Source organism: Camelus dromedarius, chromosome 28 (assembly GCF_036321535.1).
Source record: "Camelus dromedarius isolate mCamDro1 chromosome 28, mCamDro1.pat, whole genome shotgun sequence".
Classification (NCBI taxonomy): Eukaryota; Metazoa; Chordata; class Mammalia; order Artiodactyla; family Camelidae; genus Camelus; species Camelus dromedarius.
The window spans coordinates 6,136,405-6,162,683 of record NC_087463.1 but is presented as its reverse complement, the minus strand read 5'-3'; the positions used below and the strand labels follow the sequence as shown (position 1 = coordinate 6,162,683).

Sequence of the window (26,279 nt, the reverse complement as noted above, 5' to 3'; positions counted from 1 at the left end):
AATTCACTTTCACATCCAAAAGCTAAATTGGGGGCTGCTCCAGGCACCATCTAATTAACTGAAGCAGAAGGGAAAAAAAATTCTCAGAAATTATCATTGTTTAAATACACTCTATTTTATTTTGTCTTAAAATAGTTTAACCTTTATGCTACAGACTTATTTCAAAAAACAGAAAATCTTATCTTGCACCAAAAAATATATATATAACACTCTGTTTTATTATTTTTTTCTCCAAAGACCATTAAATACTAAATGGAAACAAAAACTAAATAATGAATGTAAAGAAGAACCAAATTTTGTTTTAAAAACTAGAGTTGCACATTTTAAAACATTAATTCTAAGCAATGATTTGTCGTCACTGCATCAAGTCCACACTCACACTCCAGCAACAGCAGATCTGTTAACCACCAAGTGCATTGGTTCCTAGCCATACAACGGCTAACATTTCATTTTCACGTTAAGAGGAGCAAAAGGCCTCAATGACCTTTGTACTCTTAAAAAAAAAAAAACAACAACAAAAATATTTCCTAGTTATCCAGTGATTTTTTTTTTTAAGATCACTACCTTTTAAAATTTGTTAAAAGAATAAGAAGTACGTAGTGTTTTAAATAAAATGGAAAAAAAAATACAACAGCATTGGACTAAAATACGTGATTATTTTAAACAAACAGTGCACAATCTGAGGAAGTTTGGTTAGGGCGCAATCATTTTTATATATACATGGAAGTCACATCATACAGATACTGAAAAACAGGGGTTGGGGCTCTTTGCCTTTAAAAAAGTTTAAACTAAAAGACAAAATTGTGTCCCCAGCCTTTTCAAAACTCTTGTGACACAGTATAAAAAGCAGGCAACAAATTCATTTTTAAGTTACCTATGGTGCTAATCTGCTAAAAGTAACAACAAACAATTGACTAAATTAGCAAATCAGACAGCTCACATTCACAACTGATAATAATAAAAGCAGAGTTTATGGGATGCTCAATTGTAACAAATAATGGAGTCCATTCAGTCTGGCCCCTTCCATCAAAATGAAAAGACAAGTACTGGTGAGCAGCAATTACATGTTATACGGTAGTCACGGTGAAGCAATAGCCAGGTTACTGCTCTGTGGTTTGAAATTGGGGGGAAACTGGGGTACTTAACCGAGTTAGTTCCATAAACCAATCTGTGACCCAAGTGTACCATTTTAGCAGACATATTACTTTGAAGAGACAATGTCCTATGAAGCATAAAGAAGTATTTACGCTACCAAATGCAAAATTGTGTTTAAAAAAAAAAGATTCCCTTAGAAGAAATTTTATATGTCACAGAATTTCAAATTTACCACAGAATTTTATCATTCATACCCTTGCCAGAAACTACATTCCTACTCTCCTGAACCTGGCAATGAAAGAAGAGTTGAAACATAGTCCCTCTAATAGTTAGTAGGTGGAAAAGTGCCAACCTAGCAGGGAGAAAAGCTCTCTCTACCATCCCTTTCTCTCCCTACTGTTTGCATCTTAATTTTTGTTCTGGTGCATCAAGCCAGGTAGTCAGGGTGCTGGAACAGGGACAGATGAGGGCAAAGTGTGACCCGATGGAAAAGCAAAAGGCCAGAAAAGAGCTTGGGTACAACTCTGCTCTCCGCTCTCAATCCACAGTGCACACAGCACCCCGAAGGAATTTTCTTAGAGGATGACTATGAGGGGCTAAAGAAAATATGTCCTGGAAAATCACCCGCTATACGGAATTGGACAAGACATACTGTTAACATAAGAATAAGTAATGCAAAAATGTCCTTTAAAATGGGGCTCTGCCCTGATAACTGGGGAAAAAGTAAGCTGCAAAAACTTCAAGTCATGTAATCCACTCTATTCTTTTCCTGATGATTTTCCTGGAAAACAGACTAGATATTGTACATTTCTGCTTTGCCTAGCATTTTAATTCAAGTCAAAAACAATGTGTAACAGTAAAAATTCAATAAATTAATCCTAAAGTAAAATGTGAAGGTCCAAGGATACACCAGTAGTGAATCTGCAGAAGGTCCGACTTCGCTCTGGCCTCTGGGTCTTTGGTTTTTGTCTAGAATCGTGGCATGTGAGAGGCTTGATATATGAGGTGCTAAACCTGGAGGTTCATGAGCTTTTAAAAAGCCTGATCTATTTTAAGCAGATTGATAGAAAAATAAAAAGTTGATGAAGAACAGAGGCCAGATCAAATGAGATGCTATCAAAGAAGATCAAAGAACACATGCTTAAAATACACTCGCAGGAAAGAGGTGTATGGATGAACTAAAACAGCAGGAAAAAGGGAAAAGGAATAAATGAGTCCTTACAAAAATCCAGAAGAAAAGGCTGGGCAGGTGGGGCCAGGCAGACCGTGCCACACGTGCCCGCAGCGGGTGGGTGTCTCCCTCACCGCAGCCGCCCCGCAGCACCACCCCACACAGAGCCTGCCTCGTGCAGGACAGGCACTTGGCAAACGCGGGTCTGCTGGATGGAAACTGAAAATGACAGTTCTCATGCTCTTATGATAAGGAAAAGCCACCAAGGCAATTGGGAAGGGAGACAAAGGGCTAGAGCAACGTTATATGGTAAAAACGGAAACAAAAACAAATAAAACATAGCAGACAAAAACTGTGGAAAAACAAAAAGTGAGGTCTTCTAAGCCAGGATCACTTCACTCCTCCCTGTGCACAGTACATAGTGTTCTAACTCCAGGTATTGCTTGTAAAATAATTCACTAGTAACTACGACGTTATAGGAGAAAAGGTAGTAACTAATGCCACAAAACTCCAACACCAGCATTTCCTGAATTCCCTGAAGCTCCTACTACCCTTTGTTATTCCTGTTAGATACTGGAAAACCCACAGTGCCATTAATGTGCTTTGCATCTGGTTTTTAATGACATTTTGATTTTTTCTACTTTTAGAAGGCAGAGGAGAAAAATACCCAAATAGAGCATCAGATCAACTTCAGCTCAAGTGTGAGACATATGCTGTACCTCCTTCATGGAGAGACCACCTGTGAAAGGCCCTGTACTCTCAGGTCTGCAAGTGCCCACAGCCTTGGAAGCCACAGAGCTTTTCACATCCTACCTAATTAACAGGTTCTCTGTTCTCGCCTTATTTGAATAAACCAGGAAAAAGGGGGAGAGAGACTTCCCTAGTGATCTCTCGATGCTGTCAGATGCCCAAACCTCATGGTGGGTCTCTATCCTAAATGCCTCTGCCCTCAGTGGAGATGTTTCCCAAACACGTATGGATTATTGCAACAAGGAGACCAACTAAGTCCTCTGAGCAGTATTTACAGACACAGAGAGGCAGGTCAATCATCTGTGTTGTGGGAAGTCAGCCAGGAGCGAAGTCAGGAAAGAAGGCAGAAGACTTAAGCTAAAAGAAAAGTAATACTTCTGTCTTCCGTTTTTAAGGACAGGTTTTCAATGCACATGCCCTACTAGGTGCCAATAAGGACCTGACTAATGTGTGTGCAAATGCCCTAAGGTGGGAGTGCCAATGGGTAGGCTGACAGTGGTCAAGTCTAGGTATTAATTTTATTACACAGAAAAATAAATATAAGATTCAAAAACTGAAATCCATTTCACCTGGTAATTAAAATATTATTCTATAGGGAGGGTTTCCGAAGATTGAGTCACCAAGTAAAATGAAGTTATCTAACAAAATTCATCATTCTCATATGCCTACTGAGGGAAAGAAGAAAAGAAATTCTTTTCTCTGTGATAAGTTATTTTCCTAAGTGACGTCTTTTAATTTAAAAAAAAAAAATAGGAGGAGAGGCAATTTTCCATGAGTTTCGATTATACAAATGCCACAAACAGCTTCTGAGGCTGAAGCTATGACAATGAACTTCCATGTCACAAAGAGGAGGAGGAGGAAGTGGAAGGGAACAGTGCAGAGAAAACACAGTGACACTGTATTACAGCAGGTATTTACGTCTGCTATCCTCATCCAACGTAAGGTCAACAACTTCCGCAGGTGAAGCCCAAGTCTGCTGGGGGGTCACGGCGGTCCACGACTGTGTCTGTCGGGTGCTGACATACTGTGTGCCGGAGCCGCGCTTCCATGAAGAAACACTCTGAATCACACCTCCTCGGGGATGGACGCACCTGCCATTGAGAGGAAGTGCACAGGCACGGTTAATCTCACCGCAGGGACGACAGCAGGCAGTACAGCTTCAGCCGTGCTGATCAGTACCTTTACTGAGATGAGTCCACTATGCAAGGTCATGAAACCCACAGCCAATTCTCCTTCCCCATTCTCCTCCTTGCCTCTACGTCTGTCTGTCTCCCTCTCCACCTCTCTCAGCTCAGCCTTAGAAAGGCCAAGAGTCTTGTCTCAGCCACAAACTCCTGAGTTACGTCTAGATCTGTTACTGATAATGGATAAGATGTTTCTCTGAATTCATGTAAGCCTCTGGTCTTCAGGACAGGGCAGCAGATAAGCCCAGAGCAAAATAAGATGCCCAGGCAATCTTAGTCTGAACAAATGGAACAGTAAGAAATATACAAGAAACTTGTTCTTAAAATAAGTTCTATGCCATATTTGGTAATACCTTCAAAAACAGTAACAGTAATACCTCTTTTACAGACTGGATTTCTAAACGTCTAAAGTACGAGGTCCTATACAGTATCATCTTGTTTATCTATTCTACAATTTTGAAATCCTGTCTATACTGTATAGAACAGGGAAATATACACAAGATCTTAAGGTAGCACACAGAGAAAAAAATGTGACAATGAATATATATATGTTCATGCATAACTGAAAAATTGTGCTCTACACTGGAATTTGACACAACATTGTAAAACGATTATAAATCAATAAAAACCATTAAAAATAAATAAAGTACAAGGTCATGAGTTCAAGGTCAAGCCCCCCTGTCCTGGAGGTCACAGCAGAGACGTCTGGCCACCAGAACCACTCACTCTTTACTTCAGTGAAAGTGACAAGGTTGAATACTCAGTTTAGATTCTCTGAATAGTGTCTATCAGAGGGACAGACCTGCCTTGCTGAAAAATCTCACCAAGAGTTCACTGGGAGAAAATTGTTTCAGAAACACCTACATATTGAATTCCACATTCCCGTCAAATGATAGAACTGTGAACCTCCAGGATGAATCACTGAGTAAGTTTTGACTCAAATGAGAGGAAGGCAGACAGCTCACGGTATCACGGCTACTTATACCCTCACATCTAAATTAGAGACCAGTCCCTATGCGGCATGTGTGACAAGTGGCATGATTCTAGGCACATAAACTACTGCAGTGGATCTTGAGCAGCTGTTCTGACAAGCTGTACACAATGGGTGACGCTGGGTCACTGGAGAACTCCAGCTTCGACTCTATGCTACCAGCACCATCAGGTTCAAAAGAAAACATCAGAGTAACAGCGGACAAGGTTTAGTTGCAGAACTGCCCCTAAGGACCCTTCAGTTCACGGAAGGAGGTCCTGCTCCTACAAAGGCTAGCCTGAAGATGACCCTCTTGCCAAGAGAGGTGCTGAAAAGCAGACCCCCGGGGCCCAGAGCAGGCGTAGGATAGAGATTTGTTACAGTACCAGAGGGCTATCACCTTTTCAGATCTGGGCTAAGTAGTAACCCAGAGACTGCCACATTTTCAAAGATTCGCTAGTGAGAAGTATCAATATGACATATAAAGTCCAAAGTCTAATCCAAATCTGTCTAACTCATTAAGTTGGACACTCAGATTAAGTGACCAAGTAGTCATGGAAGAATGTCAGCCAAAGGAGTCCATTCAACATTTAAAGACAGGATTTTGGGGGAGGGTACAGCTCAGTAGTAGAGCATGTGCTTAGCATGCACGAGGTCCTGGATTCAATCCCCAGTGCCTCCACTAAGATAAATGGGTAACTAAACCTAACTACCTCTGCCCACCAAAATTTTTCTCAAATAAAAATAAATAAAAAATTTTTAAAAATGGTTTTGATGACTGATGGCAACAGAATATGAAGATTATTAAGCAGTTTCTCCTCATTTGACAATCCCAACAGACCTACGAGGTAGATGTGAAGTTACTATCCATACCCTGACAGGGAAAATGAGGAATAAAGAGGTTATATGATTTGCCCGGGGTCACACTGTTGGCATGTGCAGGCCAAGGAACTTCAGGCTAAGGCTGATTTCCAGTCTAATGCCCTCCACATCATGCTGTCTCTTTACAAATGTGTGTATCAGAATGGGTACAACGAAGGGGGAGGAGCGTACAGCTCAAGAGGTAGAGCGCATGCTTAGCATGTATGAGGTCGTGGGTTCAATCCCCAGTACCTCCTCTAAGAATAAATAAATAAATAAACCTAATTACCCCCCTCCACCAAAAAAATAAATAAATAAAAATAAAATACGTAAGGCAAAAACACAGCAAGATTCAGCAGAGTACAAAGATAGGCCCAGACCAACAATTTAAAAATACTAAGTTCTTGGCAGTAGCTCAAAAGCTCATCTGTACAAGCAGTAACTGAAGCAAAGCTGGTTAGAAACATAGAAGAATTCAGGGAATGAACGGCTACAAAAAGAGTCAATGTCATCTTTGGCAGAATCCCTAGAAATAGCTGAAATAAAGGCAGTATTTAGTCCTAACTGTTACTCTCCACTGCTCAAGTAATCAAGCAGTGGCTTTAAAAGGGATCTAATCCAGCCTTCCCATTTCACAAAAGACAAAACCAAGGCCAAAAGACAATTGCTGGGGTCTTCAAGCAAAGCATAGAACCATAACAAAATCAGGTCTCCACTGGAGAATTTCCAACTGCGTGACTATGTCTTTCTCAGACCACACGTAAACTACTACATACTGTGCTTGACTGTAAGAAGAACTGGGGGTAATTCCATCAAGAGCAAAGCAGATTCTAGAAAGAGTCCAGAGTAGGGGAGTGAGAGGTTTAGAGATGGTATTTACTAATGAGGAATGGTTGAAAGAGAGAGAATGAGGAGATGAGGTACTTCTTCAACCACCTAAGTTAAATCGCTTCTGTAGTTACGCTCCAGTTACCGGAAACCAAACTGGGCTCCTTCAAGCAAGAAAGAAAACTTCCTAGAAGGATATCTGAAAATCTCAAGAACCTAAGGATGACAGAACAACTAGGCCTCACTCATTTGACTCCAGCCCCAATCCTTTTGGTCTATTTCTCTTCAAAATTTTAGATTCTCTGGAGAATGTGATGATCCCATCTTTGGCCAAAAGCTTTCTTGTTTCCTATTAACTGCAACCGGAAGGGCAGTTCCCAAAGAAGGGAGAACCACCAGGGAAGGCAGCTCCTCCACCTGTGCAGAGGCCTTGAGACTAGAATAAGAACTATGAATCAGTTTCTAGAAGGCAAGTTTTGGATGATCGTTACTACACAACAATCAGCAATTACAGCCACTCCGAACAGAATAAACTGCCTTTTAAACATAGGAGCAATTGCTGGGGCGTCTGTCAGGAACGTTCAAGGGTATTCTAAGATGACTGCCAGGCTATCATCGGCTTTAATAAGGCTGTGAATACAGGCACAACTATTCTGGCAGAGTCAGGACAGGAGTTACAGAGGATGGGCTTGGGGGCGAGGTTGTGACTGGCACAAGGGGAACTTCTGTTTCTCAAGCTGAGTGCTGCTTACTTGGGTATGAGCAGTTTATAAAAACTAAAGTGTACACTTGACATTTCTGCATGTGTTATAAGTCAATAAAACATTTAAAACTCTTTATGGATTTAATGACCTCAACCACCTTGAATAAAATGGTAGCTAGGAGATGGATGAGGACAGGACAAGGCTTTCAACACTTTTTTTCTTGTTAAAGTATGGAGTGGGGGGAGGGGAGAGATGCCAAGCTGATAGAGGGTGCTAAAGAAACATTTCTACTGTTTTATAAGGCGGTACATTACAGAATGACTTACACCAGATAGAGAAGAAAAAAACTTCAGGAGGAACTGGGACTGTAACAATTATCATAAGCCCTATGGAGAAGCCCTCTAAAGAAGAATGTGAAATGCTCAAAATTTTGAAAGGCAACTGATATAAAACACAGTTTCATGTATTATCATACACCCTTTTTCTATCTGAAAGACATGGGGTGGGAACATTCTCAGCTGTTTTAAAATTGGTTCAGTCCGATTCCAGTGCAGACACCAGCTTTTTTCTCACAAAGCATTTCTCACTAAGCATCAGCATATGACTGGCACTAGGTCTACACAACCTAGAGTCGTATTTTTTTGGTTTTGTTTTTAAAAATAATTGCTTATTTACTGAACCTGGAGGTATGTTAGATACACAACCAACTTTAAATTTACATCTTTTAATTCAATTTTGAAGCGTTTTCACACACACACACAAACTGGCATGCAATGGTTGTCCTAAGGTAAAACACAGTCAGCTTAAACTTCCTAGCCTAGAGTCATATTTTGATTCCTATGACCAAGAAAAATGCTTTGGACTCACTTCCACACCCCCTGCCCTGCCAAAAAACCCACTATTTATAAACAGTAAGTTTTGATAGAATAATTTCCTGCTCTTCACACACTGAAACCAATAAAAGAGATACTTCAGAGTAGAAAGGAAGGAAAAAAAAACACACACACAAAAAGAGGGCAGGCTCTGACTATCAGCTGTTGAAACAGTTAACTTACTATTTGAAGAAAACAACATTAAAAATTAATCATTTACTCTCATTTACAGATCCCAACGGTGACCTCTTCGATAACATTCCTACTTATTTTTCCTAACTGAAGATGAAGTGAACCCCTGAGGCTCCAGGGACATGCTCATCTGCTCCCCTTGCCTTTTTAGGGTTAATGTTAGCAACTGGTTCTAGGAAGCAGTCGTCTTTGATGCACAAGCCTTCCCGAATCAATACGTCTGCTGAGGGGTGAATTAACATCACTACCAGTGACCTCAGGACGAGGTGCAATGAGGTAAGAGTCTGAGTTTACACAAAAGCCTTAGAAAACAGACACTGAAGGAACTGCTCCAGTGCAGCTCCAGCACATGAAGATCCACGCTCTACACATTCATCTTTAGGACAATTACCAGTGAGGCTGGTAGAAAACAAGAAGGAAAGAGGATTGGCAAGAAGGTCATAAATTAAAACTTCTGGCAAAATGAAATGGGCACAGAAGAACTAGAGATTTTGGGAAAGTCTCCACCTCACTGGCAAAAAGAGCATCTTATGAAACTGGACTGTCCAAAAATTAACACCTGGAAATGACATTTACGTAACGTCAGAAGTTCATCACAGCAATCCAAGGCAGCCATAAAAGATGCATTCAACCATTAGTTCAGAAAGCATGCTTTCTAGTCTATGACTACAAAAAACACAGAAGCTAAGTGAACACATCAAAATAAAATAGTGAAGAAAGATATTAACATGCAAGGAAAGAAAAACAATTGTTTATCAAAAAAAAAAAAGAGGCATATCACACACAGAATTACTGAGTGCAAAGGTCAAACAAAACAAATTGCTTCCAATATAGAAAAATGGCACCCAATGCAAGTCAGAGCAACCACAGTCCCAAAGAGAACAACTCAAGGACTAAGTCTGAGTTCTAAAAAACTCTCAGAAAGCCCACAAGGTAGAAGAGTATCAAAAGGAAAAATAAGAACAGGACAACTAAAATCAAACAAAATAACTATGCATGCACATCAGATGAGAACAAAAAGATGTGGCTCAAAACCTAAAACCTTCTTCCAAGCGATAGCCCTGCCAGAAGCCCATCAATACTTCGTAACTGCAACCCTAGACCTGCAAAAGAAGTAAATTCCAGGTGAGATACAGGCAGCCAGAGGGGCAATTCTGAAGCAACCAACAAGAAAGCTTCTCCCATTACCTGATTCACAGCTTTCTAATCTCAACGTTTAAAAGATTACCACACTTCTTCTAAAGAAACTGCTGAAAAAATTTTCCGAGAGACACAGCAGAATCAGTGAGATTCTACTCAGTCCTAGACCCACAGACCAAAATAAAAAACCCCCTCAAAATGATACGAGTCCATTCAGCCTTGCACCACGGCAGCCACTGGAGAAGCAGCTATGGTTCCGTGCTACCCCGTGGCCACTGGCCTCAACAAAGGCCACAAGGTGACCAAGAACGTAAGCAAGCCGAGGCACAGCTGCCACTGGGGGGGGCCTCACCAAGCACACCATGTTCATGCAGGTCATGAACCTGGAGGTGTGTGGCTTCGCCCCTTATAAGCGGCGGGCCACGGCACTGGTCAAGATCTCCAAGGACAAGAGGGCCCTCAAGTTCATCAAGAAATGGGTGGGGACACATATCTGCACCAAAAGGAACTGAGTAAAGTCCTGGCTGCCACGAGAAAAGCAGCTGCCAAGGACTGAGCCCCTTCCATCTGCACGTAGTAAAACCTTTTCAGGGGGGAAAAAAAAGAGTCCATTCAAAGTACTCCAACAGAATCTGTCAACTCTAGGCTCACTCCACTGTACAGTTGTTAACCACCACTGAGATTTCAGGATGGATCTGTCACCTCCAACATATGATTTCCCCAGCATTCAAACCAGAGGTTCAAAATAAAGCACATCGTTATGCTTCAGAGCCTGAAAGAAAAAGTCATTGAAAGTAACGTTATAGCATGTTATTTAAAATGTGCCCAAAGTCATATGACTTAGTTAAGAGTAAAATAAACACGTTTATAGAGTAAAATGACAATCTGGATAAAGATCTTAAGTTCAGAGAAGGGTGTACTAGGGATACCTTGTGTGTATGTGTGTATGAGAGGTGAGGAGAAACTAAAGAATTCAAATTTCCAAGTTTTAACAGAAATATAATTTTAACTCCAAATACCAAAAACATTGGTAGAAAAAGAAGCTTAAGAATTCACTATGGAAGGGAAGTTGAACAAAGAATCTGAGAAGGAGGATGGCTCACTATAACATTTCTAGGTATAAAGAGACGATAAAGAAGGGAGAGTTGGTAGGAGTTAACAGACAACTGGACCAAGTGATATGTCTCAGCCACAGAGTGAGAGATCAGATAGGCAACGCAAGTTATTACCTATTCTTTCCCACTTAAATAGGAACATGAAATGTAAGTCAGGAGGAGGCTGGTGACTGGATATGTGCTCCCGGCACACCTGAGGATAATTCACCGACATCAATCTATCAGTCAAGAGGCAGAGTAAGTTTTATAGTACAGAGTCTGAAATTAAAGACTATAATATTCTAGAAAAATCTCGACATGGGGCTTAAAAGTATAATACTGTCTTCTGTATTTATACAATGCTAAAATGAATGAATGGCAAACATATGCTGAAGTAAAGGAAGAAATCAAGAGTTTTACCTTCTTCATTTGATGGATGTCAGCTTCAAGGGAATAGAAGTTAACAGGAAGAAGTTTTTGATTAAGGTAGAAAAGAGAGAAAAAGAATGAGACAGACAAAAGATTAAAGAGAAAATTCTTTCCCACCAGAATAGGGAAAATGACCATTTATAAAGAAAAAAGGAAACAGCTATACAGGCATATTTATGGCATAAATATGGGGTAGAGGATGAAATGCTGGGATGGTACTAGTTCTGATAAAGAGAACTAGCCACTTTCGGGGAGATGGTATGTTAAATTATGACTTAACTCTATACTCTTAAAGGCCCCATCGTTTAACTAAAAAATGTTCTCAGAAAGTATAATCAGTTCTCACTAGAAAAAGGCACCCTCGATTTATACGCATGTGTATTTGGCCCTCACACTCCACCCCTAAGATCACCTTTTAAATAAGCAACAGAAGAAATGCTGATGAATGTTTTATTACCTTGGTAACCAACAAGTAAAATCAGATCGAAAAATAAGGTAGAGGGGGAGGGAACTAGCTCAGTGGTAGAGTACATGCTTAGCATGCATGAGGTCCTGGGCTCAATTCCCAGTACCTCCACAATAAATTAAATCAATCAGCCAATCAATGAATCAAAAAAATCTTTCCAAAAGATAGCACCAAAAAATTTAAATTAAAAAAAAATAATAAAAAGGTAATGCAGATATTGTTTTATACCTACCTGGGGAAATCACAAAATCACAACTCTTCTGTCACAGGAGAAAAATTGTCTGCCAGGCAGATTACAGATTTTCTAAAGTCTAGTTTTGTTTTCTATGTATGTGTGTCTGTTTAGTGTTCCTCAGGTATCCCTCTGAGAGGGCTGCAACAAATTCTTAGGATCATATTTAAAGCAAGAGTCAGTAAAATTTTTCTGCAAAAGGCTAGAAAGTAAGTATCTTAGGCTTTGAGGGCCCTAAGGTGTCTGATGAAACTTCTCGATTCTGCTACTGGAGAGAAAAAAAGCCACAGACAATATGTCAGTGAACAAGCATGGCTCTGTTCCATCAGAACTTTATTTATGGATAAATAAATTTTATTTGAATTTCATATAATTTTCACATGTCACAAGACATCAATCTTCTTTTGATTTTTTTTTTCCCTAACCATTTAAAAAATGTAAAATCCATTCTTAGCTCAAGGTCCATATAAAAACAGGCAGCAGGCCAGATTTGGCCTGTGGGCTACAGTTTGCTGATCCCTACCTTAAAGAATGACAAACTTCATAAAATTATTTTCATAATTCTGTAGACTAATTTGACATCTTGTGGCTTTTTTTTTTTTTAATTCCTAAGAAACAAGATTCCCTGAATCACATGAACATGACTAGAAATACACTATTGGGAACAGACCAAAGTAACTTGCAAATTTTCATGAAAGACAAGGAGAGGTGCTCCAGGAAGAGGTATGATGGTGGATGCAGAATTCTCAACTGTTCGCTCCCAATTTATTTCAAGGTAAAGTAAAAGGCTAAATACATGGATTGGAGGGAGGGGGTGTGAAATATGGTGATATTTATGCCACAACAGAAAAATGTGTCAGTTTTTTGAGCCATCTAGACAGGTACTAAAAATAAGAGAAAAACATCAGTTCTAGTTCACATACACGTGCAGCCGACAGGTTCTTGATGTAAGACAATACACAACACATTCTGAAGCTCATATTGTGTCTAATCAAAAAGTGCTCCTTAAACCACAGAAAGCTAAGAAATAGCTCCCACCGTTCATGCCAGCCGTGCCGTGAGGCCTCCATTTTCTTCTCACTTATTTTCTGGTTAAAATAAAGTTCACAATTTAAAATATCAGAATACTCCAACTGATATCCTACCTTGCATGTTCCTGAACTCCCACAATCTCCACTTCGCTATCTGAAGAGGCAATATTAATTTCTTCATTGAGGGGTGCGTTGCCAGCAGATGTCTTGTCACTTGCTAGGAATCCTGGATCCAAATGACCTGAGAGAGAAGGGGGGAAAAATAAGCACTACATCTTGACTCCTTTTAAGCAGCAGAAACCACTCATCGACAGACTTCTCATCCCAGTTTAATCACTGAAATAGAATCATCTTGTGAGAGCTTGCCACAGCGGGATGGTTTCCCATGTCACATAAGCTGGCGTAGTGCTCTGTTTAAAAAAAAATAATAAAAAGAATACATGCTTGAGGTTAAAAGAATGTTCAAACGACACAGAAGTACATAAAAGAAAGAACTCCAGTCTCTCACTTTCTACTCCCATTCCTTAGGAGAAAAACTCTGGAGTACTCTGACAAACATGTGTATCTAAATATAGCTATATATAAACTGATAACGCTCTATTTTATTCCATAATGCTTTTTGCATTCAACTCTCATCTGCTATTAAATGACCTGCATGTCATATGTCATGCCTGTCACCACCTAGAAGTCACCTGGGGTTCTCTACTGCTTATCATTTTAATTGAACACAATTCTAAACCACAAGAGCTCAAAGGCACAAAGGAAATAAATAATAGAATCATTAATATCATATTTATACTAGGATGCCTTATGAAAGATTCAACAATTTTCTCTCAATTTTAAACACTTTTAACAATTTTCTCTAGGGGAATGTAGATTTGACAAAATCCTGTCTAACAGGGAAGGATCACAATTTTCACTCTGAGCAACTAAAACATACCCTGTATGCTGCTGACAGTTCTGATCAGACGAAAAACAAACCACATAAGCAGTTTGTGGCACTGGGGCATGAAAGGACTTTTTCATAAAAGTCTTCATAAAGTATCAAGCCCATGGTGCAATAAAACACATTTGCCAACATTACAGAAAACACGAGCTTCACAGAACTCACTCTCAATAAAGGCTAATGGCATGGTATCAAAGTACTCAGCCCTATAAACAATTCAACAGAGAGTTAAAATTCAGCCTGTGTACCCAGTTCTTGAATGTTCTGATGTAAAAGTATGAATTTCATATCTAGAAGTTAACATGGAATAGACAGAGCTGCAATAGGTACACGTTTCCTTTACTCTTTAAAGGGTATTTTTACTTAAATACATTTCACCCGATACAAAATTACTGCTCCATATTAAAAAAAAATTCTTTGTGACATCCCATAAAAACCAGTATAAACTGATTGTACACACACTCTCCCTTCCCTCTCACCTCATTCATTCCAGTGCTTCAAGGTCATTGAGAAACCTTCACACTCTTGTCAACTTTTACTGTACCTCTCTTGGAAAATTATAGACAGTCCCAAAGCAAAAGCTTTATAATTTTTAAACTCTCTGACCCTATAATCCCATTTCTGAGAATTTAGCCTAACAGAAAAAAACTTTAATGACACAACATTGTAAAATGACTATAACTCAAAAAAAATGTTTAAAAAAAAAAGAAAAATCTTTAAGCAAAATGCTACGATGTCCAAAGATAAGTAACTACAGTGCTATATAGAAACTTGGGGAAAGTGTATGCATAACATACAAAGTGTTACGTATAATACTATAAAAATATGTAGGTGCTGATTAAAAGCAATGAAAAGTAATCAAGTTTGAATAAGACTGTGGGTCTTTTTTATGTCTCTAATATTAGTTTTACTTTTTTCTTCAGTTGAAAATGATGCACTTATGGGAAACAGAAGATTAAAATTTAAGGCTTCTAGATACAACGGATGCTTGAATTATATTACAGTTTGCATGGGCTTGTTAATCTCCTATATTTAAGAATAATCTAGATATGATTCTATGCAATGTTGGCAGCAGGCAGGTATCTTTGAACCCTACAAGCATAAAAGGTGGCACCCACCAGACAGTTTTGTTAAATCTAGGGTGGACACTTACGTGGAATTTGGTTAAGTCTAGATTTGGTAAACATAACGTATGCTCTGACCCCAATACTTTGCTTGTGGCTAAGTCTTTTATCCAGTTTCTACCTCAGTACTGTAGTTATGACTGTCATGTACACCGTTGCTACTGTACCACTAGGGAGGAATACAAATTGACAGTCTCCTCCCTTTTTTTCAAATTTGAAACTTTCCCATATTCAATATTTTGAGCAGCCTTGCTTTGGGCAGCTGTATCCGTTTACTTTATCTATTTGTTTCTAAAATAGATACTTGTTCATGACATGCTACACACTGGGCTCAGGGCTAGAAATGCTACAGGGAACAAACAAGGGAAGCACAGTTCCTACCCTCACTGAGCTTACAACATATTCAGGGATAATAAAAAGCAGTCCATTGTATTATGGCTTGAAAATTACTCTAATAGGGAGGTAAAGGATGCCCTGCATGCAGGAGGGAAAGGGATGTTTCCTGGCCTTGATAGCAATCAAGGATCAAGGACACAGCTCTCAGAGAAGAGCAGGCACAGGTGAGGGAAAGTAGCATTAAGGGAACTGTGGTGCTGTTCAGGGTATAAAAGTTTGGTGAGATTCAGGGTAATGGTAATAAAAAGAGTAACGAGAAATGAGCTGGCAAAGTCAGAAGAGGTCGGATCACGGGTAAGGAGTCTGGACTTGACCTTTAGAAGCAGAAGTCAATGAAGGTTTCAGCAGAGGAGTGACATGATCTGATTTGTGTTTAAAATTTTTTCCTTTTGGAGTATGGAAAATGGAACTACTAATGGCAAGGAAACCAGTCAGACTGTTACAGTTTCCTGGGTGAGAAATGACTGTGGCTGAACCAGGAAAGAAACAAAAGGGGGAATTATCTGTTTGTGTAAGTACAAAGGGTGAGTAACGGCAGGAATCAGGCAAATGAAAGAACACAGGAAATAAAAAATGATGCCTAGGCGTTTGATTTAGGTAACTGGACACAGTGCCATTCAGTGCACCAACAAACAGATGAGAGTGGATGTTTAGGACATGATGAGGGCATGCTTCTGAGATGTTCAACAGGCAGCTGGAGGTACTACTGTCCTAAAGCTCACATCAGAGGTCTAGAGAGGAAATAACAGATCTGACATGTCCTCCCAGTAGGTGGGAAGATAAAGGTCATCTAGAGGAGTGGAGGGGGCCTAGAACAGAACCCTGACAAACACCAACAGTTAAAGGATGAGCACAGGAAGAGAAGCAGCTCACCAAAGTTAAGAGAGAGAAAGAAAATTCGAAGACATGAAGCCAGGGAACCAAAAACCCAAAGCATTTCTAGGAAGAAGTGCTTAACAGTGCCCAACAGAAAGGTCTGATAAGAGGAGACACTAAGCAGAGCACACCATAGTTAGCGATAAGATGACCATACATGACCTTGGCAAGGGGAGCCTCAGAGGAAGGATGGGGCTGAAACTAATGTAGCAAAGCAGGCTGAAGAAGAACGGAAGGGAAGGAAGAACAGACACATTTTAAGAAGTCTGGCAAAAGATGGTACTGAGAGGAAAAGGGGTTTGAAGGAGGGCGATGGACTGTGTGTGTGTGGTATTTTTACTTATCGTATCTAGACCTGACAACATTTAGAAAAAAGGCAGAGAACAAACAGGTTTGACAGCAGAAAGCTGAGGTTATCTTGTAAAGGATGCAGCAAGGCCATCTGCAGAGCACAGGTGTGGGTACCACCAGCAGGGCAGGGGTTTAGAAAAGTGAAGTGGCCACTATGAAGAAAAAAATCCTGCTTAAGGAAAGGCGGAAAGGGCTGGGCAGCACTGAGAGCCAGGATGAGGCTGCAGATTAGGAAATTAACATGACCCTTAACTCTCCACTACGTGACTTCCCCCAGCATGGATAAGGGCTCCAAGTGTGCCTCTAGGGATGAGGTGTGGCCGGAGGGGCACCACAGGAAAGCAGGCTTAAGGAGCCGAGCACACCGCACACCCACACCGCACACCGGCAGAGGAGAGTTGGGCTTACATGTGCTAGAGAGGGAACGAAGTGCAGCTAGAAGGGGACTTAAAAGAGACTGGGCGATGGGTTCAATGAGGCAGAGGAACTGTGTAAGTGGAAATAACAGTACGAGAGTATGGGAAAGCGCCCAGTGCGAAAGGAGAAAGCATTGCAAGAGGAAAACCAGCGGTTATGAGAAGTAACACACTGTACTTCCACCCTCTTAGCCACCCATAAAACACAGCCCTCTGGGCCCATCCATCTTTCTTGTCTTGCCCCCCATCCTGTTGTTACTGTCCTTTGCTCCAGCCACCTACTGCTCACCTTCCTACTTTCCACTGCCCTCTGGAATGCCAGCTCTATGGAAAACTGCACAGAACTTTCTCTTCATCTCCTTGTGGGAATCTGACTTTCCTGAAAATGCCACCCACCCTCCTGAAGGCTTCATGACTCCTACACCTCGGTTTGGGGATCAGGATCATTTGCAAATGACCATCCTCCATCCTCATGTATCTACACCAGCAGCGGTTACCTTCTAGGAAGTTCCCCTTCCACTGCCATACATTGACTCTTTCATGAAACACCACTGGCATTTGGCTTGGTTTCTCTCTCTCTCCCCACTTTCAGTCCTGCCATCATTATTACTCATTGTTGTATGAATGCTTATTACCTGTACGGACAACCACCCCCAAACTCTCCATACCTACTAAGAAGCAAGGAGTAGAGAGCCCCAAGAGGCACTTACAGGCCCCTGTGGTAGACTGGCAACACGGGGCTCAGCCCTTACCAACTTAAAAACAAATGAGCCAACAATTAAACCAAACTGAAATGGCAGATGGGAAGGTGATGCAGCTGCTATAACCAGCTCCTCCTCCTTGGTTACTTCATGCTTTTAAACAACAGTAATTAAAAAAAATACAAGAACACGGCAGAATTCATTAATTCTCAGTATCTCTGTGCCCAGTTCTATTCCTGTAGCTCTAATTTGTAATTCTGATCTGTGGGATGTTCTGTGAAGTGTCTTGGTCAGTATTTGTGCACAACCAGTCTTCACTGATCAGGCCGTGCATCCTGATCCTGCCTCCTACACAGCCTCATTTCACATCAGGGACTATCATCGCTCTGCCCCCTTTTTTTAAGAAGGGGGAAGAAATGAAAAATTATTATGCTACCTTTGCTCATAATTTTTTAATATCTTAAGAAAGGTAACCATCACCAATATTTAAGATTCTTCTAACTTTATTCACCCACTATAGATTTAGAAACTAATAATTTACATACTGCCTTCACATTATTAGATCAATCCAAACCATTATGGCAGTACAATTTTGGCCATAAAATTTACAATCCAACCCTGCTGGCATTTAGTATTGTTAAAGTACTTGTATGATGCTCTAAAACTGGTCATTTAAAAGCAAGGTCTGCTCTGGTAGCCATCATCTTTATTGTTTAGTCCAAAAGTCGGTATAAGTAAAATGGAGCTGGGGTGGCGGGGTGACAGACAAGTTTCTTGGTGAGTGTTTACAACTCTGAACCAATGGGGTGAGAGTTCAGCCACATTTCCTATCAGAGCAATTAAATAAACCGTGCCACTCAGATAACAGGTCAACTGGGACCCACACCAAGGCTGCGGGACGCCATCTTCCACGAGGGATACCAAAGCATTCTCCAACAGCCAGGAATGCTTTTCCCGTCCTCTATTTCAGAGCCAGGACAATCAGTCCTTTTCTCTCAGTGTAACCCTTTCAGCAAGTCACACATTTCCTTTGGTGGCTCCTGTACGGAGCCCAACACTCTTGGGTCTTTGGCCCTACACACACTGCCCCCACACTTTGACCTCAAAGAAATCCAACAGCAGAGCAGTGCCTAAAGCATGTACAAAAAAGTGAGTCCAAAATGCTATGAGGTTCTTCAAAGACTGTCATGGTAGTAACCTATTCCTGCTCAAGGACAAGAATAAGCCTTGTAGAAAAAAAATATAAATACCACAATGACCGCACATTAAACTGAAAACAAAGCAGAGGGTTTATATTCGGTTACTGTGGCAGCTGGTTGTCTCTGTGCAGGTCTTTGCCTGTGCAGCTCTTTGGAAAGATAACTACTTTCACTCCATGAGAAAATTCTGAATTTCTGTCCTCCCACTACAGGCCTTTTAAACATACAAACAGAAAAAGTCATACCTAAATTATCATGGCAAACATTTTCTTTTTGTCCTCAAAAAAAATCAGGTAGCGACTTTTTAAGTTGTAAATCTGCTAAGAACTAGTCCTAAGCCTATCTGCAGTACATGGAAGGATGACAGTGACATGTCAGGCAAAGAAAAGGTTACTATCTTAAGTCACCACTCATTTAGCTTTAAAACAAGCAAGTTATTACAATATGTTTAGTTTTTTTTTTTTAGTAGTTAAAAACAACTTGAAAAAGTGGGAGAAGAGGAGGTCGAAAATCTAAAATCTTACAGTCCGTGTGTAGCAAGAAGAACCTGACCAAATGTGATCCCCCTCACAAGACTGACACAGTGGTTTTAAAGTGCTAATAACAGAAACATAGCCTTTCTGGTCTGATTATAAAGCGCCCTACTCTAAGAACAGGAAACCCAAGACTGGTTTCTCTACGTCACAGCTAAGATCGTGTTATGGACAAATCAAGATTACCATCCCTATTTTAAGGGTGGGGAAAATGCTTAGCCTACCTTCTTGATAAGAAGGCTGATGGAAAAAATGAGATCATTTGTTTAGAATGTTTAATTTCGGGGAGGTGGTGAGACTAAATTTAGTGTAACAATTATAAGCATTCCACATCAAGAGCACTTCAGACTTGAGCTTCTCTTGGCCTCAACTACGTTTATGTTTACAGTGAGCTATTACTAGCAATCAACAGAAATTCAGCCATTTTCACACACCCTGATACAGTTTCCTAAACACGTCCCACGTGAAAGTTAGCTGGGGGTGATGATTAAAAACAGATTCTCAGACTCCATTTCAGATCCATTTACAGGATCTTCAGGGAGAAACCAAGGAGTCTGAATATTTATAAGCACTCCAGGGGAATGTCTATGCTCAGGAAAAGTTTAGGAAATCCCGCAGTAAGAGCAACTCATTCCAGGGTAGGACAATAAATTAGAAATCCACTCTCTGGGTCCATTAATCAAGTCCTTAGTCTACTTCAGCATCAATATATTAACATGATGCAAGTTAGCTTTCCTGAGGGCCTGCTGGGTACTGTATCCTGCACCAAGCACATTATATCTATTATTTCACATAATGGTAGCATTAACCTTTTGGGGTGGATACTAGTTTTATCCCAGTTTTGTAGACAGGGGAAACTGAGGCTTTACACAATTTACCTGAGGTCACATAGTCTCACTTAGTGGCTGCTGGTTCAAAACCACGCTGTTTGCTGGCAGCAGGCTGCCACCTACTACACTCTTCAATTGTAGCATCAAGTGAAAAAGAAAGAGTAAACGTGGCAAGAGTGGAAATGGGAAGTTTAGGTCTTTTGCTGACCAATGGCTTTCCTAATTCAACTCTTTTGCCTTGGTTGAAACTAAAACTAAACAGTAAAAACTATTCTCCATACAAGAATATCATCTAATTGCTTAGAAAAAGAGGCAAGCTGCTGCTCTGTCTCTAATGATTGTTCATGCGACCCTAATGGAGTGGGGCTGTAGACCTGGTCTGAGATGCTCTTACTAATTAGTCACTGGATAGTCTGTGTGGTGACTGGGTTTTTATTTTGTCGGGAAGAAGAGAAAGAGGACTCAGATTAACTATTGGAACATTTATCTTAAACTTGAAACACAAGAATGACCAACTAATTGATACTCACAGTCCAAGTCTCAAAACTATAAACTGGCAATCGAGCATAAAGTCTAAGAACATTTTGCTGCAATATTAAGTATATTAAAATATTAGAAAGTATTATTAAGTTTTTTTTAATGACTCACATACCTGCATGTCAGATATTTTTTTAAAAAGGCTTTGAATGAGCCAATAACTGGCTTCATAAGAAAGTATCACAGGGATCTGTTGACCAGTGATGTCCATGTGACACACACAACTCGACACATGACTTCCGGCCCAATACACACATATGCTTTCTCTATATATTATATCCTAGAGAAACTATCCCACACATGTACCAAAGGACATGTACAGGAACTGTTAATGGCCACATCATTTGGAATAGCATCCTAGACGTCCAATAAGAGAATGGGTAAATCATTATGATATATTCATATAGTGGAATACTAATAGCAGTTAAAAGTGAATAAACCATAGCCACGCTATCAACAAGAACAAACTTCACAAAGTATTGAGCTAAAAAAGTTGCAGATCATTACCTTCTATGCAATACTAATTAGTATTAAAACATGCTTGAGTACAAATACAAAATAAATGCAGTAAAAGTATAAAGAAAGGCACAGGAACACCAAACGTCAAATGCTGAATTCAGGACAGCTTCAGAGTGGGGAGAAGAAAAGAGAGCAGAACAGCGTGAAGCCACGGGTGTTTTGCTCCTCACGTATTTTTGCCGTGTTTTATTTCTTAGAGCTAAGCACACAATGGCTAGTGATGTTATAATCAAACTAACCTGAAATTATTACAAGATTATTATTTGAACCTGAAATGTAATGCTAACCGCCTCCACTGAATGTTAGTGACTTTAATGATACATCAAGACCCCAAACTTTGAACAATTAGGTTGAATCATATGAAACTGCTGAATCTGCTGTGGATCAGAAAGTCAAATATTAATAATTTCATGTTTCAAACTAACATTAAAATTCTCTATATGAAGAGAAAAAAAATTGTTCATGTTTTCCCTAAGAATTCGCCATAAAGTGGTCTGTCCACATTTAATGGCAAGACTAAGGAAACAGGGAAGTAAAACTGAAGAAAATATACAGAAGAAACTTTGTAACTTAGAAATGTATATTGCACAAAATGTGGGCCAACTACTCTTCTTTGATATAAGGTATTACTGCTTAATTCTTTTCAAAATACTTATACATATTAACAAATACTTAAAAGATCCTTGTTGAGCAAAGTATTTATATACATAAAAACTTAACCCCAAAAGATAACCTTGTCCAAGGTTAAATAGGCAGTAAACAGTTATAACAGTTAAAACTAAACCCAGGTCCTGTTCCAAAATTAGTCACAACAAATTAATCAGAAGCCCAACAAATAATATATTTTTATTTAGTCCCAATCAAAGATTATAAAAGGAAAAACTGAAGCAATGTTATGTGGAGTTGTCTCCTTTTTTACTTTCTAACAATTTCAATATAAAAAGTTCTAAAATAAAACCTATTGTTATTTTTATAATATAAACTCATTTCCCATAAAAATTATATTTAAGTAGTGATTAAGCCAATGCAACTTATAATTTAACTGGAAAACTATAATCCCTCTAAAACACTAAAGTAAGAAAACACACACTAAGCAGCAGTCCGTCTCTCAGTTCCCTCCACCTCTTTTCTTAAACCTAAGTACTAGAACTTTTAGAAAAAGGTTTAAATTAGCATGAATGTGGAAGAAAGAGTTTTGAGGAGCATACTGAAGGAGACTTGGTTTTCAAAGTGCAAAGTTTTCAAAGGTTAATAGCAACGGGTTTCTTAATGAACATAAATCACTCTTAATCATCATGGAACCAAGATAAACAGTGCAAGACAGGCAGAATATTCCTGAAATAACAGAGACAGCAATTGCAAGAAAGGGGTTGGAAAAGACAAAATAAGAACTACTGTAGAGGAATTAACAAGGACACTGCACACTGAGAGGCAGAAGAAACTGTACATCACTGCACTGGAACAGCCCCACAGGGCAAACTGAAACAGCTCCCTCCCCAAACTGCAAGGTCACTGTGCATCGTTAAGTGAGCAAAACCACTGAGATGTGGGGATGGATTGGAGGGGAGGGAGGGAGACATGTTGTATTAGGCCATCTGGGTGGTTTTCACATATATTAGGCATTTTTTAATTCAAGAAATACATCTACTGAAATCTACCTGTGCCTACAATTACTGTCTTGGGTAGTCTCATTTTTGCTTTCTTCTGATTAGGAAAGACAAACAACATGCTACCCAATATAAACAGCACCCTGGACAGCCACAACCATCTACTGCCACATCTCTAGTTGGCCTGCTCTCCTCAGCAGGGTCCACTACAAGGGAAACAGCTGCCAGGACACATGCACATTATACCGTGAGAGAAGGGGGAGGGGAGGGAGACCAACCTGCCTCCGCATTCAGCTCCTCTAGAAGCCCGCTGGTCCTCCAGGTAGCTCCTGGGTCCTGGCCTCCTACAGAATTACTGTGCTCTTGAACTACTGCAGCCGCCAATACATTGTCCACATTTACCACTTCTGGCTCAGAGCTGGTGTCAGACATATCATAATGAGCTACAACTGGAGGTCCATCTAGGGAGGAAAGAAAATGTATACTTGTATCTAACTTGTGGGGTGAAAAATACTTCTGCAACTAAGAGCCCTCTAAGTGCCAGTAGCCTTTACCTTATTATTCTATCTGGTCAGAAAAGCTGCACTTTATACAATCTAATATTTTGCACATGATGTGAAAGTGAAAAAGATAATTCGAGCTTACAAAGATGAGGGACACATTTGGGAAGGAGGGAAAGGGTTGTTATTACGAAGAACAAAGACAAGCTATACTAAACAAAAGTTACACTGAAGTCCTGCCACACTCCTAAAGAGCAAAAGATTAAGAAAAAGGGGACGACTCCACAGAGAAAGTGAAACTGGTTTTTTAAAGAAAAAAAAAAAAACTGATGCAAACTATTAAAATTCAATTTATATTTTTTAAGAGAATGAATCTAGTGCTTTCTCTTAGTAGTTAGTACTAAAAGGCCCTAGCAGGTTCAGAGGAGAAAATCAAGTGTATATTTTCCTACTTGAAGAGCTCTACTTGACTGACATCTATTTCCAGTAAAGCCCTTTTATAACATCAGGGGTGTTAGGCATTTTACCAGCATTCTACATAAAGAAAGGACTCACAACACCCATCTTTAGGGTTTTGCTTTGGATGTCTTGTGAGGGTTATTTCTGTTTTCTTTTCCCTGAGAAAGACAACCAGCTCACACTAAGGAAACGATACACAACCTTATGGGTTATTTTAGAGGAAGCTATCAAAATTCTCAGTGGAAAAATAAGAGATTCCTTCCACCTCCACATCACCCTAACTAGCTGAAACAGGCAGCTGAGTTCTGAAGTAACTACACTGCAGTGATTTATGTTAAATTTTAAATTAAATATTCATGCTTGTAGAAAAAAGATACATGCTTTAAAATGCTAATGCTACCCTTTTTCTAATATAACAGCAAAAAGTAAAAAGAAAGTTTTCATTCAAGTATGAAACTCATCCCTTACCACTACCTCCATTTTAGAATGAAACAAGTAAAAGAATGCTGCTTCTCCCCAACAGCTATAGTTATGAAGTACAAGCAAATCATTTATTCCCAAAAAGATTTTTTAACATCACCTAACAAATTAACATTAATTAAACACACCTATTTTATAAAACTCTTGACTATGAAGGAATACATATGCCAATGAACCATTAAAATAGAACACAATGAAGGATTACCATTTTAATACAAACATCCATTGTGTAAACTGTCACTGACTGAACAAAACATAAAACACAGTTGGGGTATCTGTCCCATAAAATTAAGTTCCCAAACCATAGGTTTATGTAGCAACATTTTTTTAAATGTAGCAACATTTTTAAAATAAAAAATGACCAAACATAAAAGCAAAAGAGTTAAGTGCCACTGTATAAAGAACAGACATGTCACAATATGAAATTCTGACGATCATGATCATTTCAGTTGACTACTTAAAAATAACCTTCAATTCTCCCAAAAGGGTAAGTCAAGTTCACAAAACTGAACACAGTGGCCTCGGTATTGGTTGGTAATGGATTTTAGTTCAAATAGCAAAAAAAAAAAAAAAAAAAAAAAAGGCTCATGTTTGAGGTTTTTCTTTTCTAAAACAGAAAAGAAAGTTGTATCATTCATGGAGTTCTCGTCAGAGTTCAAAATGATTACTATGGAATCAAGATACTGCGTGACATCCAAATACTCGTTTGCAGAAGATATGAGGGTCAAGTACAATATTGACTATTTGACCAAATGTTCTATTTTAAAAAGGGCTTTTATATTAAGTGTTTTAGCTTGCAAAAAATTAGTGATTTATTTTAAAATTTATTTCACCACCACCACTCACAACCTCTTGCCCTCACATCCCCCCACAACCACCAAATTGAGGCAGCAGGTCAACAGTCAAGTCAAAATTGTACCACTCCTACATGTATAATCATGCAAAAAATATAAGTGTATATGTACATGCAGAGTAACATCACCTACCCATGGAAATAACTTGTCTGAAAGTCTTCATCAGTAGGAAATACAAGCATAAACTTGTTATCTGGCTTCATTCTTGTATCTTCCATATTTCCAAACAGCACACCTTATAGCTTAGCTTAAATTTAGTATTCATCATAAACAAAGACAGTAATATTTTCACATTTTAATCACACTTAAAAATTGAATTAAATTATCACTGTCATTTTTCATATCCAGGATATTCAAACAATGACAAGTCAGTACTATATAAACTTTTAACAGAGTAAAGGAATGGCTGCCTTTCCAACCATGCCTTCCAACAAGAAATCAAATTAAGGGTCTTGTGTTCCAAGGTTATCTTACACTTATCATTTGCAAACCAACATTAAATAAGGTATGTTTAAAGCACTTAGCATCAAGGTTTGGACTCTGAACCACTAAGTGAATATTAGCTAACTGATGGGAACAATTTGTGATATTCTTTTAAAAACATAGTTCTTGCAACACAGAATAAAGAGACATGTAAAGGTCCTTTTAAGATAAGTATCTCTTAAAGGAAAAAAAAATCAAACCAGTGAGGAGTTAGGAAAAGTCAGCACATTAATAACAGAAGCAGCTATCTATGCTTCCAATTTGACCCTATCAATTCATGATAGGATGGAGTAAACATGGAGATATTGTCCTTCCTCTCATTTGATTGTTCCTCTATGCCATTAAAAGCAACTGCACTGCAAAGATTATTTTGACATCTGAAAACATCAAAATAGCCACTTCAAGTAAAAATACACATGGGAAACATTTCCAATTAAAAAGCTAGTCAC

General features: G+C 39.3%; 1 protein-coding gene and 1 pseudogene across 3 annotated transcripts in view; one reads left to right on the top strand and one right to left on the bottom strand.

Moving 5' to 3' along the window:
- Positions 1 to 494: 494 nt before the first annotated feature.
- Positions 495 to 26,279, bottom strand: part of ARK2N (arkadia (RNF111) N-terminal like PKA signaling regulator 2N) — a 66,734-nt gene continuing 40,949 nt past the window's right edge. For 2 of the 3 annotated variants that reach the window (XM_064480317.1, XM_064480316.1), the window contains exons 3-5: positions 23,333 to 23,515; positions 13,134 to 13,260; positions 495 to 4,107 (exon numbers count right to left, since the gene is read on the bottom strand). In XM_064480317.1, coding sequence (XP_064336387.1) covers positions 3,918 to 4,107; positions 13,134 to 13,260; positions 23,333 to 23,515 — 500 coding nt within the window. In that variant the 3' untranslated portion in view covers positions 495 to 3,917. The remainder of the gene's footprint in view (positions 4,108 to 13,133; positions 13,261 to 23,332; positions 23,516 to 26,279) is intronic. The other variant, XM_064480318.1, reaches the window with a different exon arrangement.
- On the top strand, positions 9,970 to 10,323 carry LOC105097596 (large ribosomal subunit protein eL36-like; annotated as a pseudogene).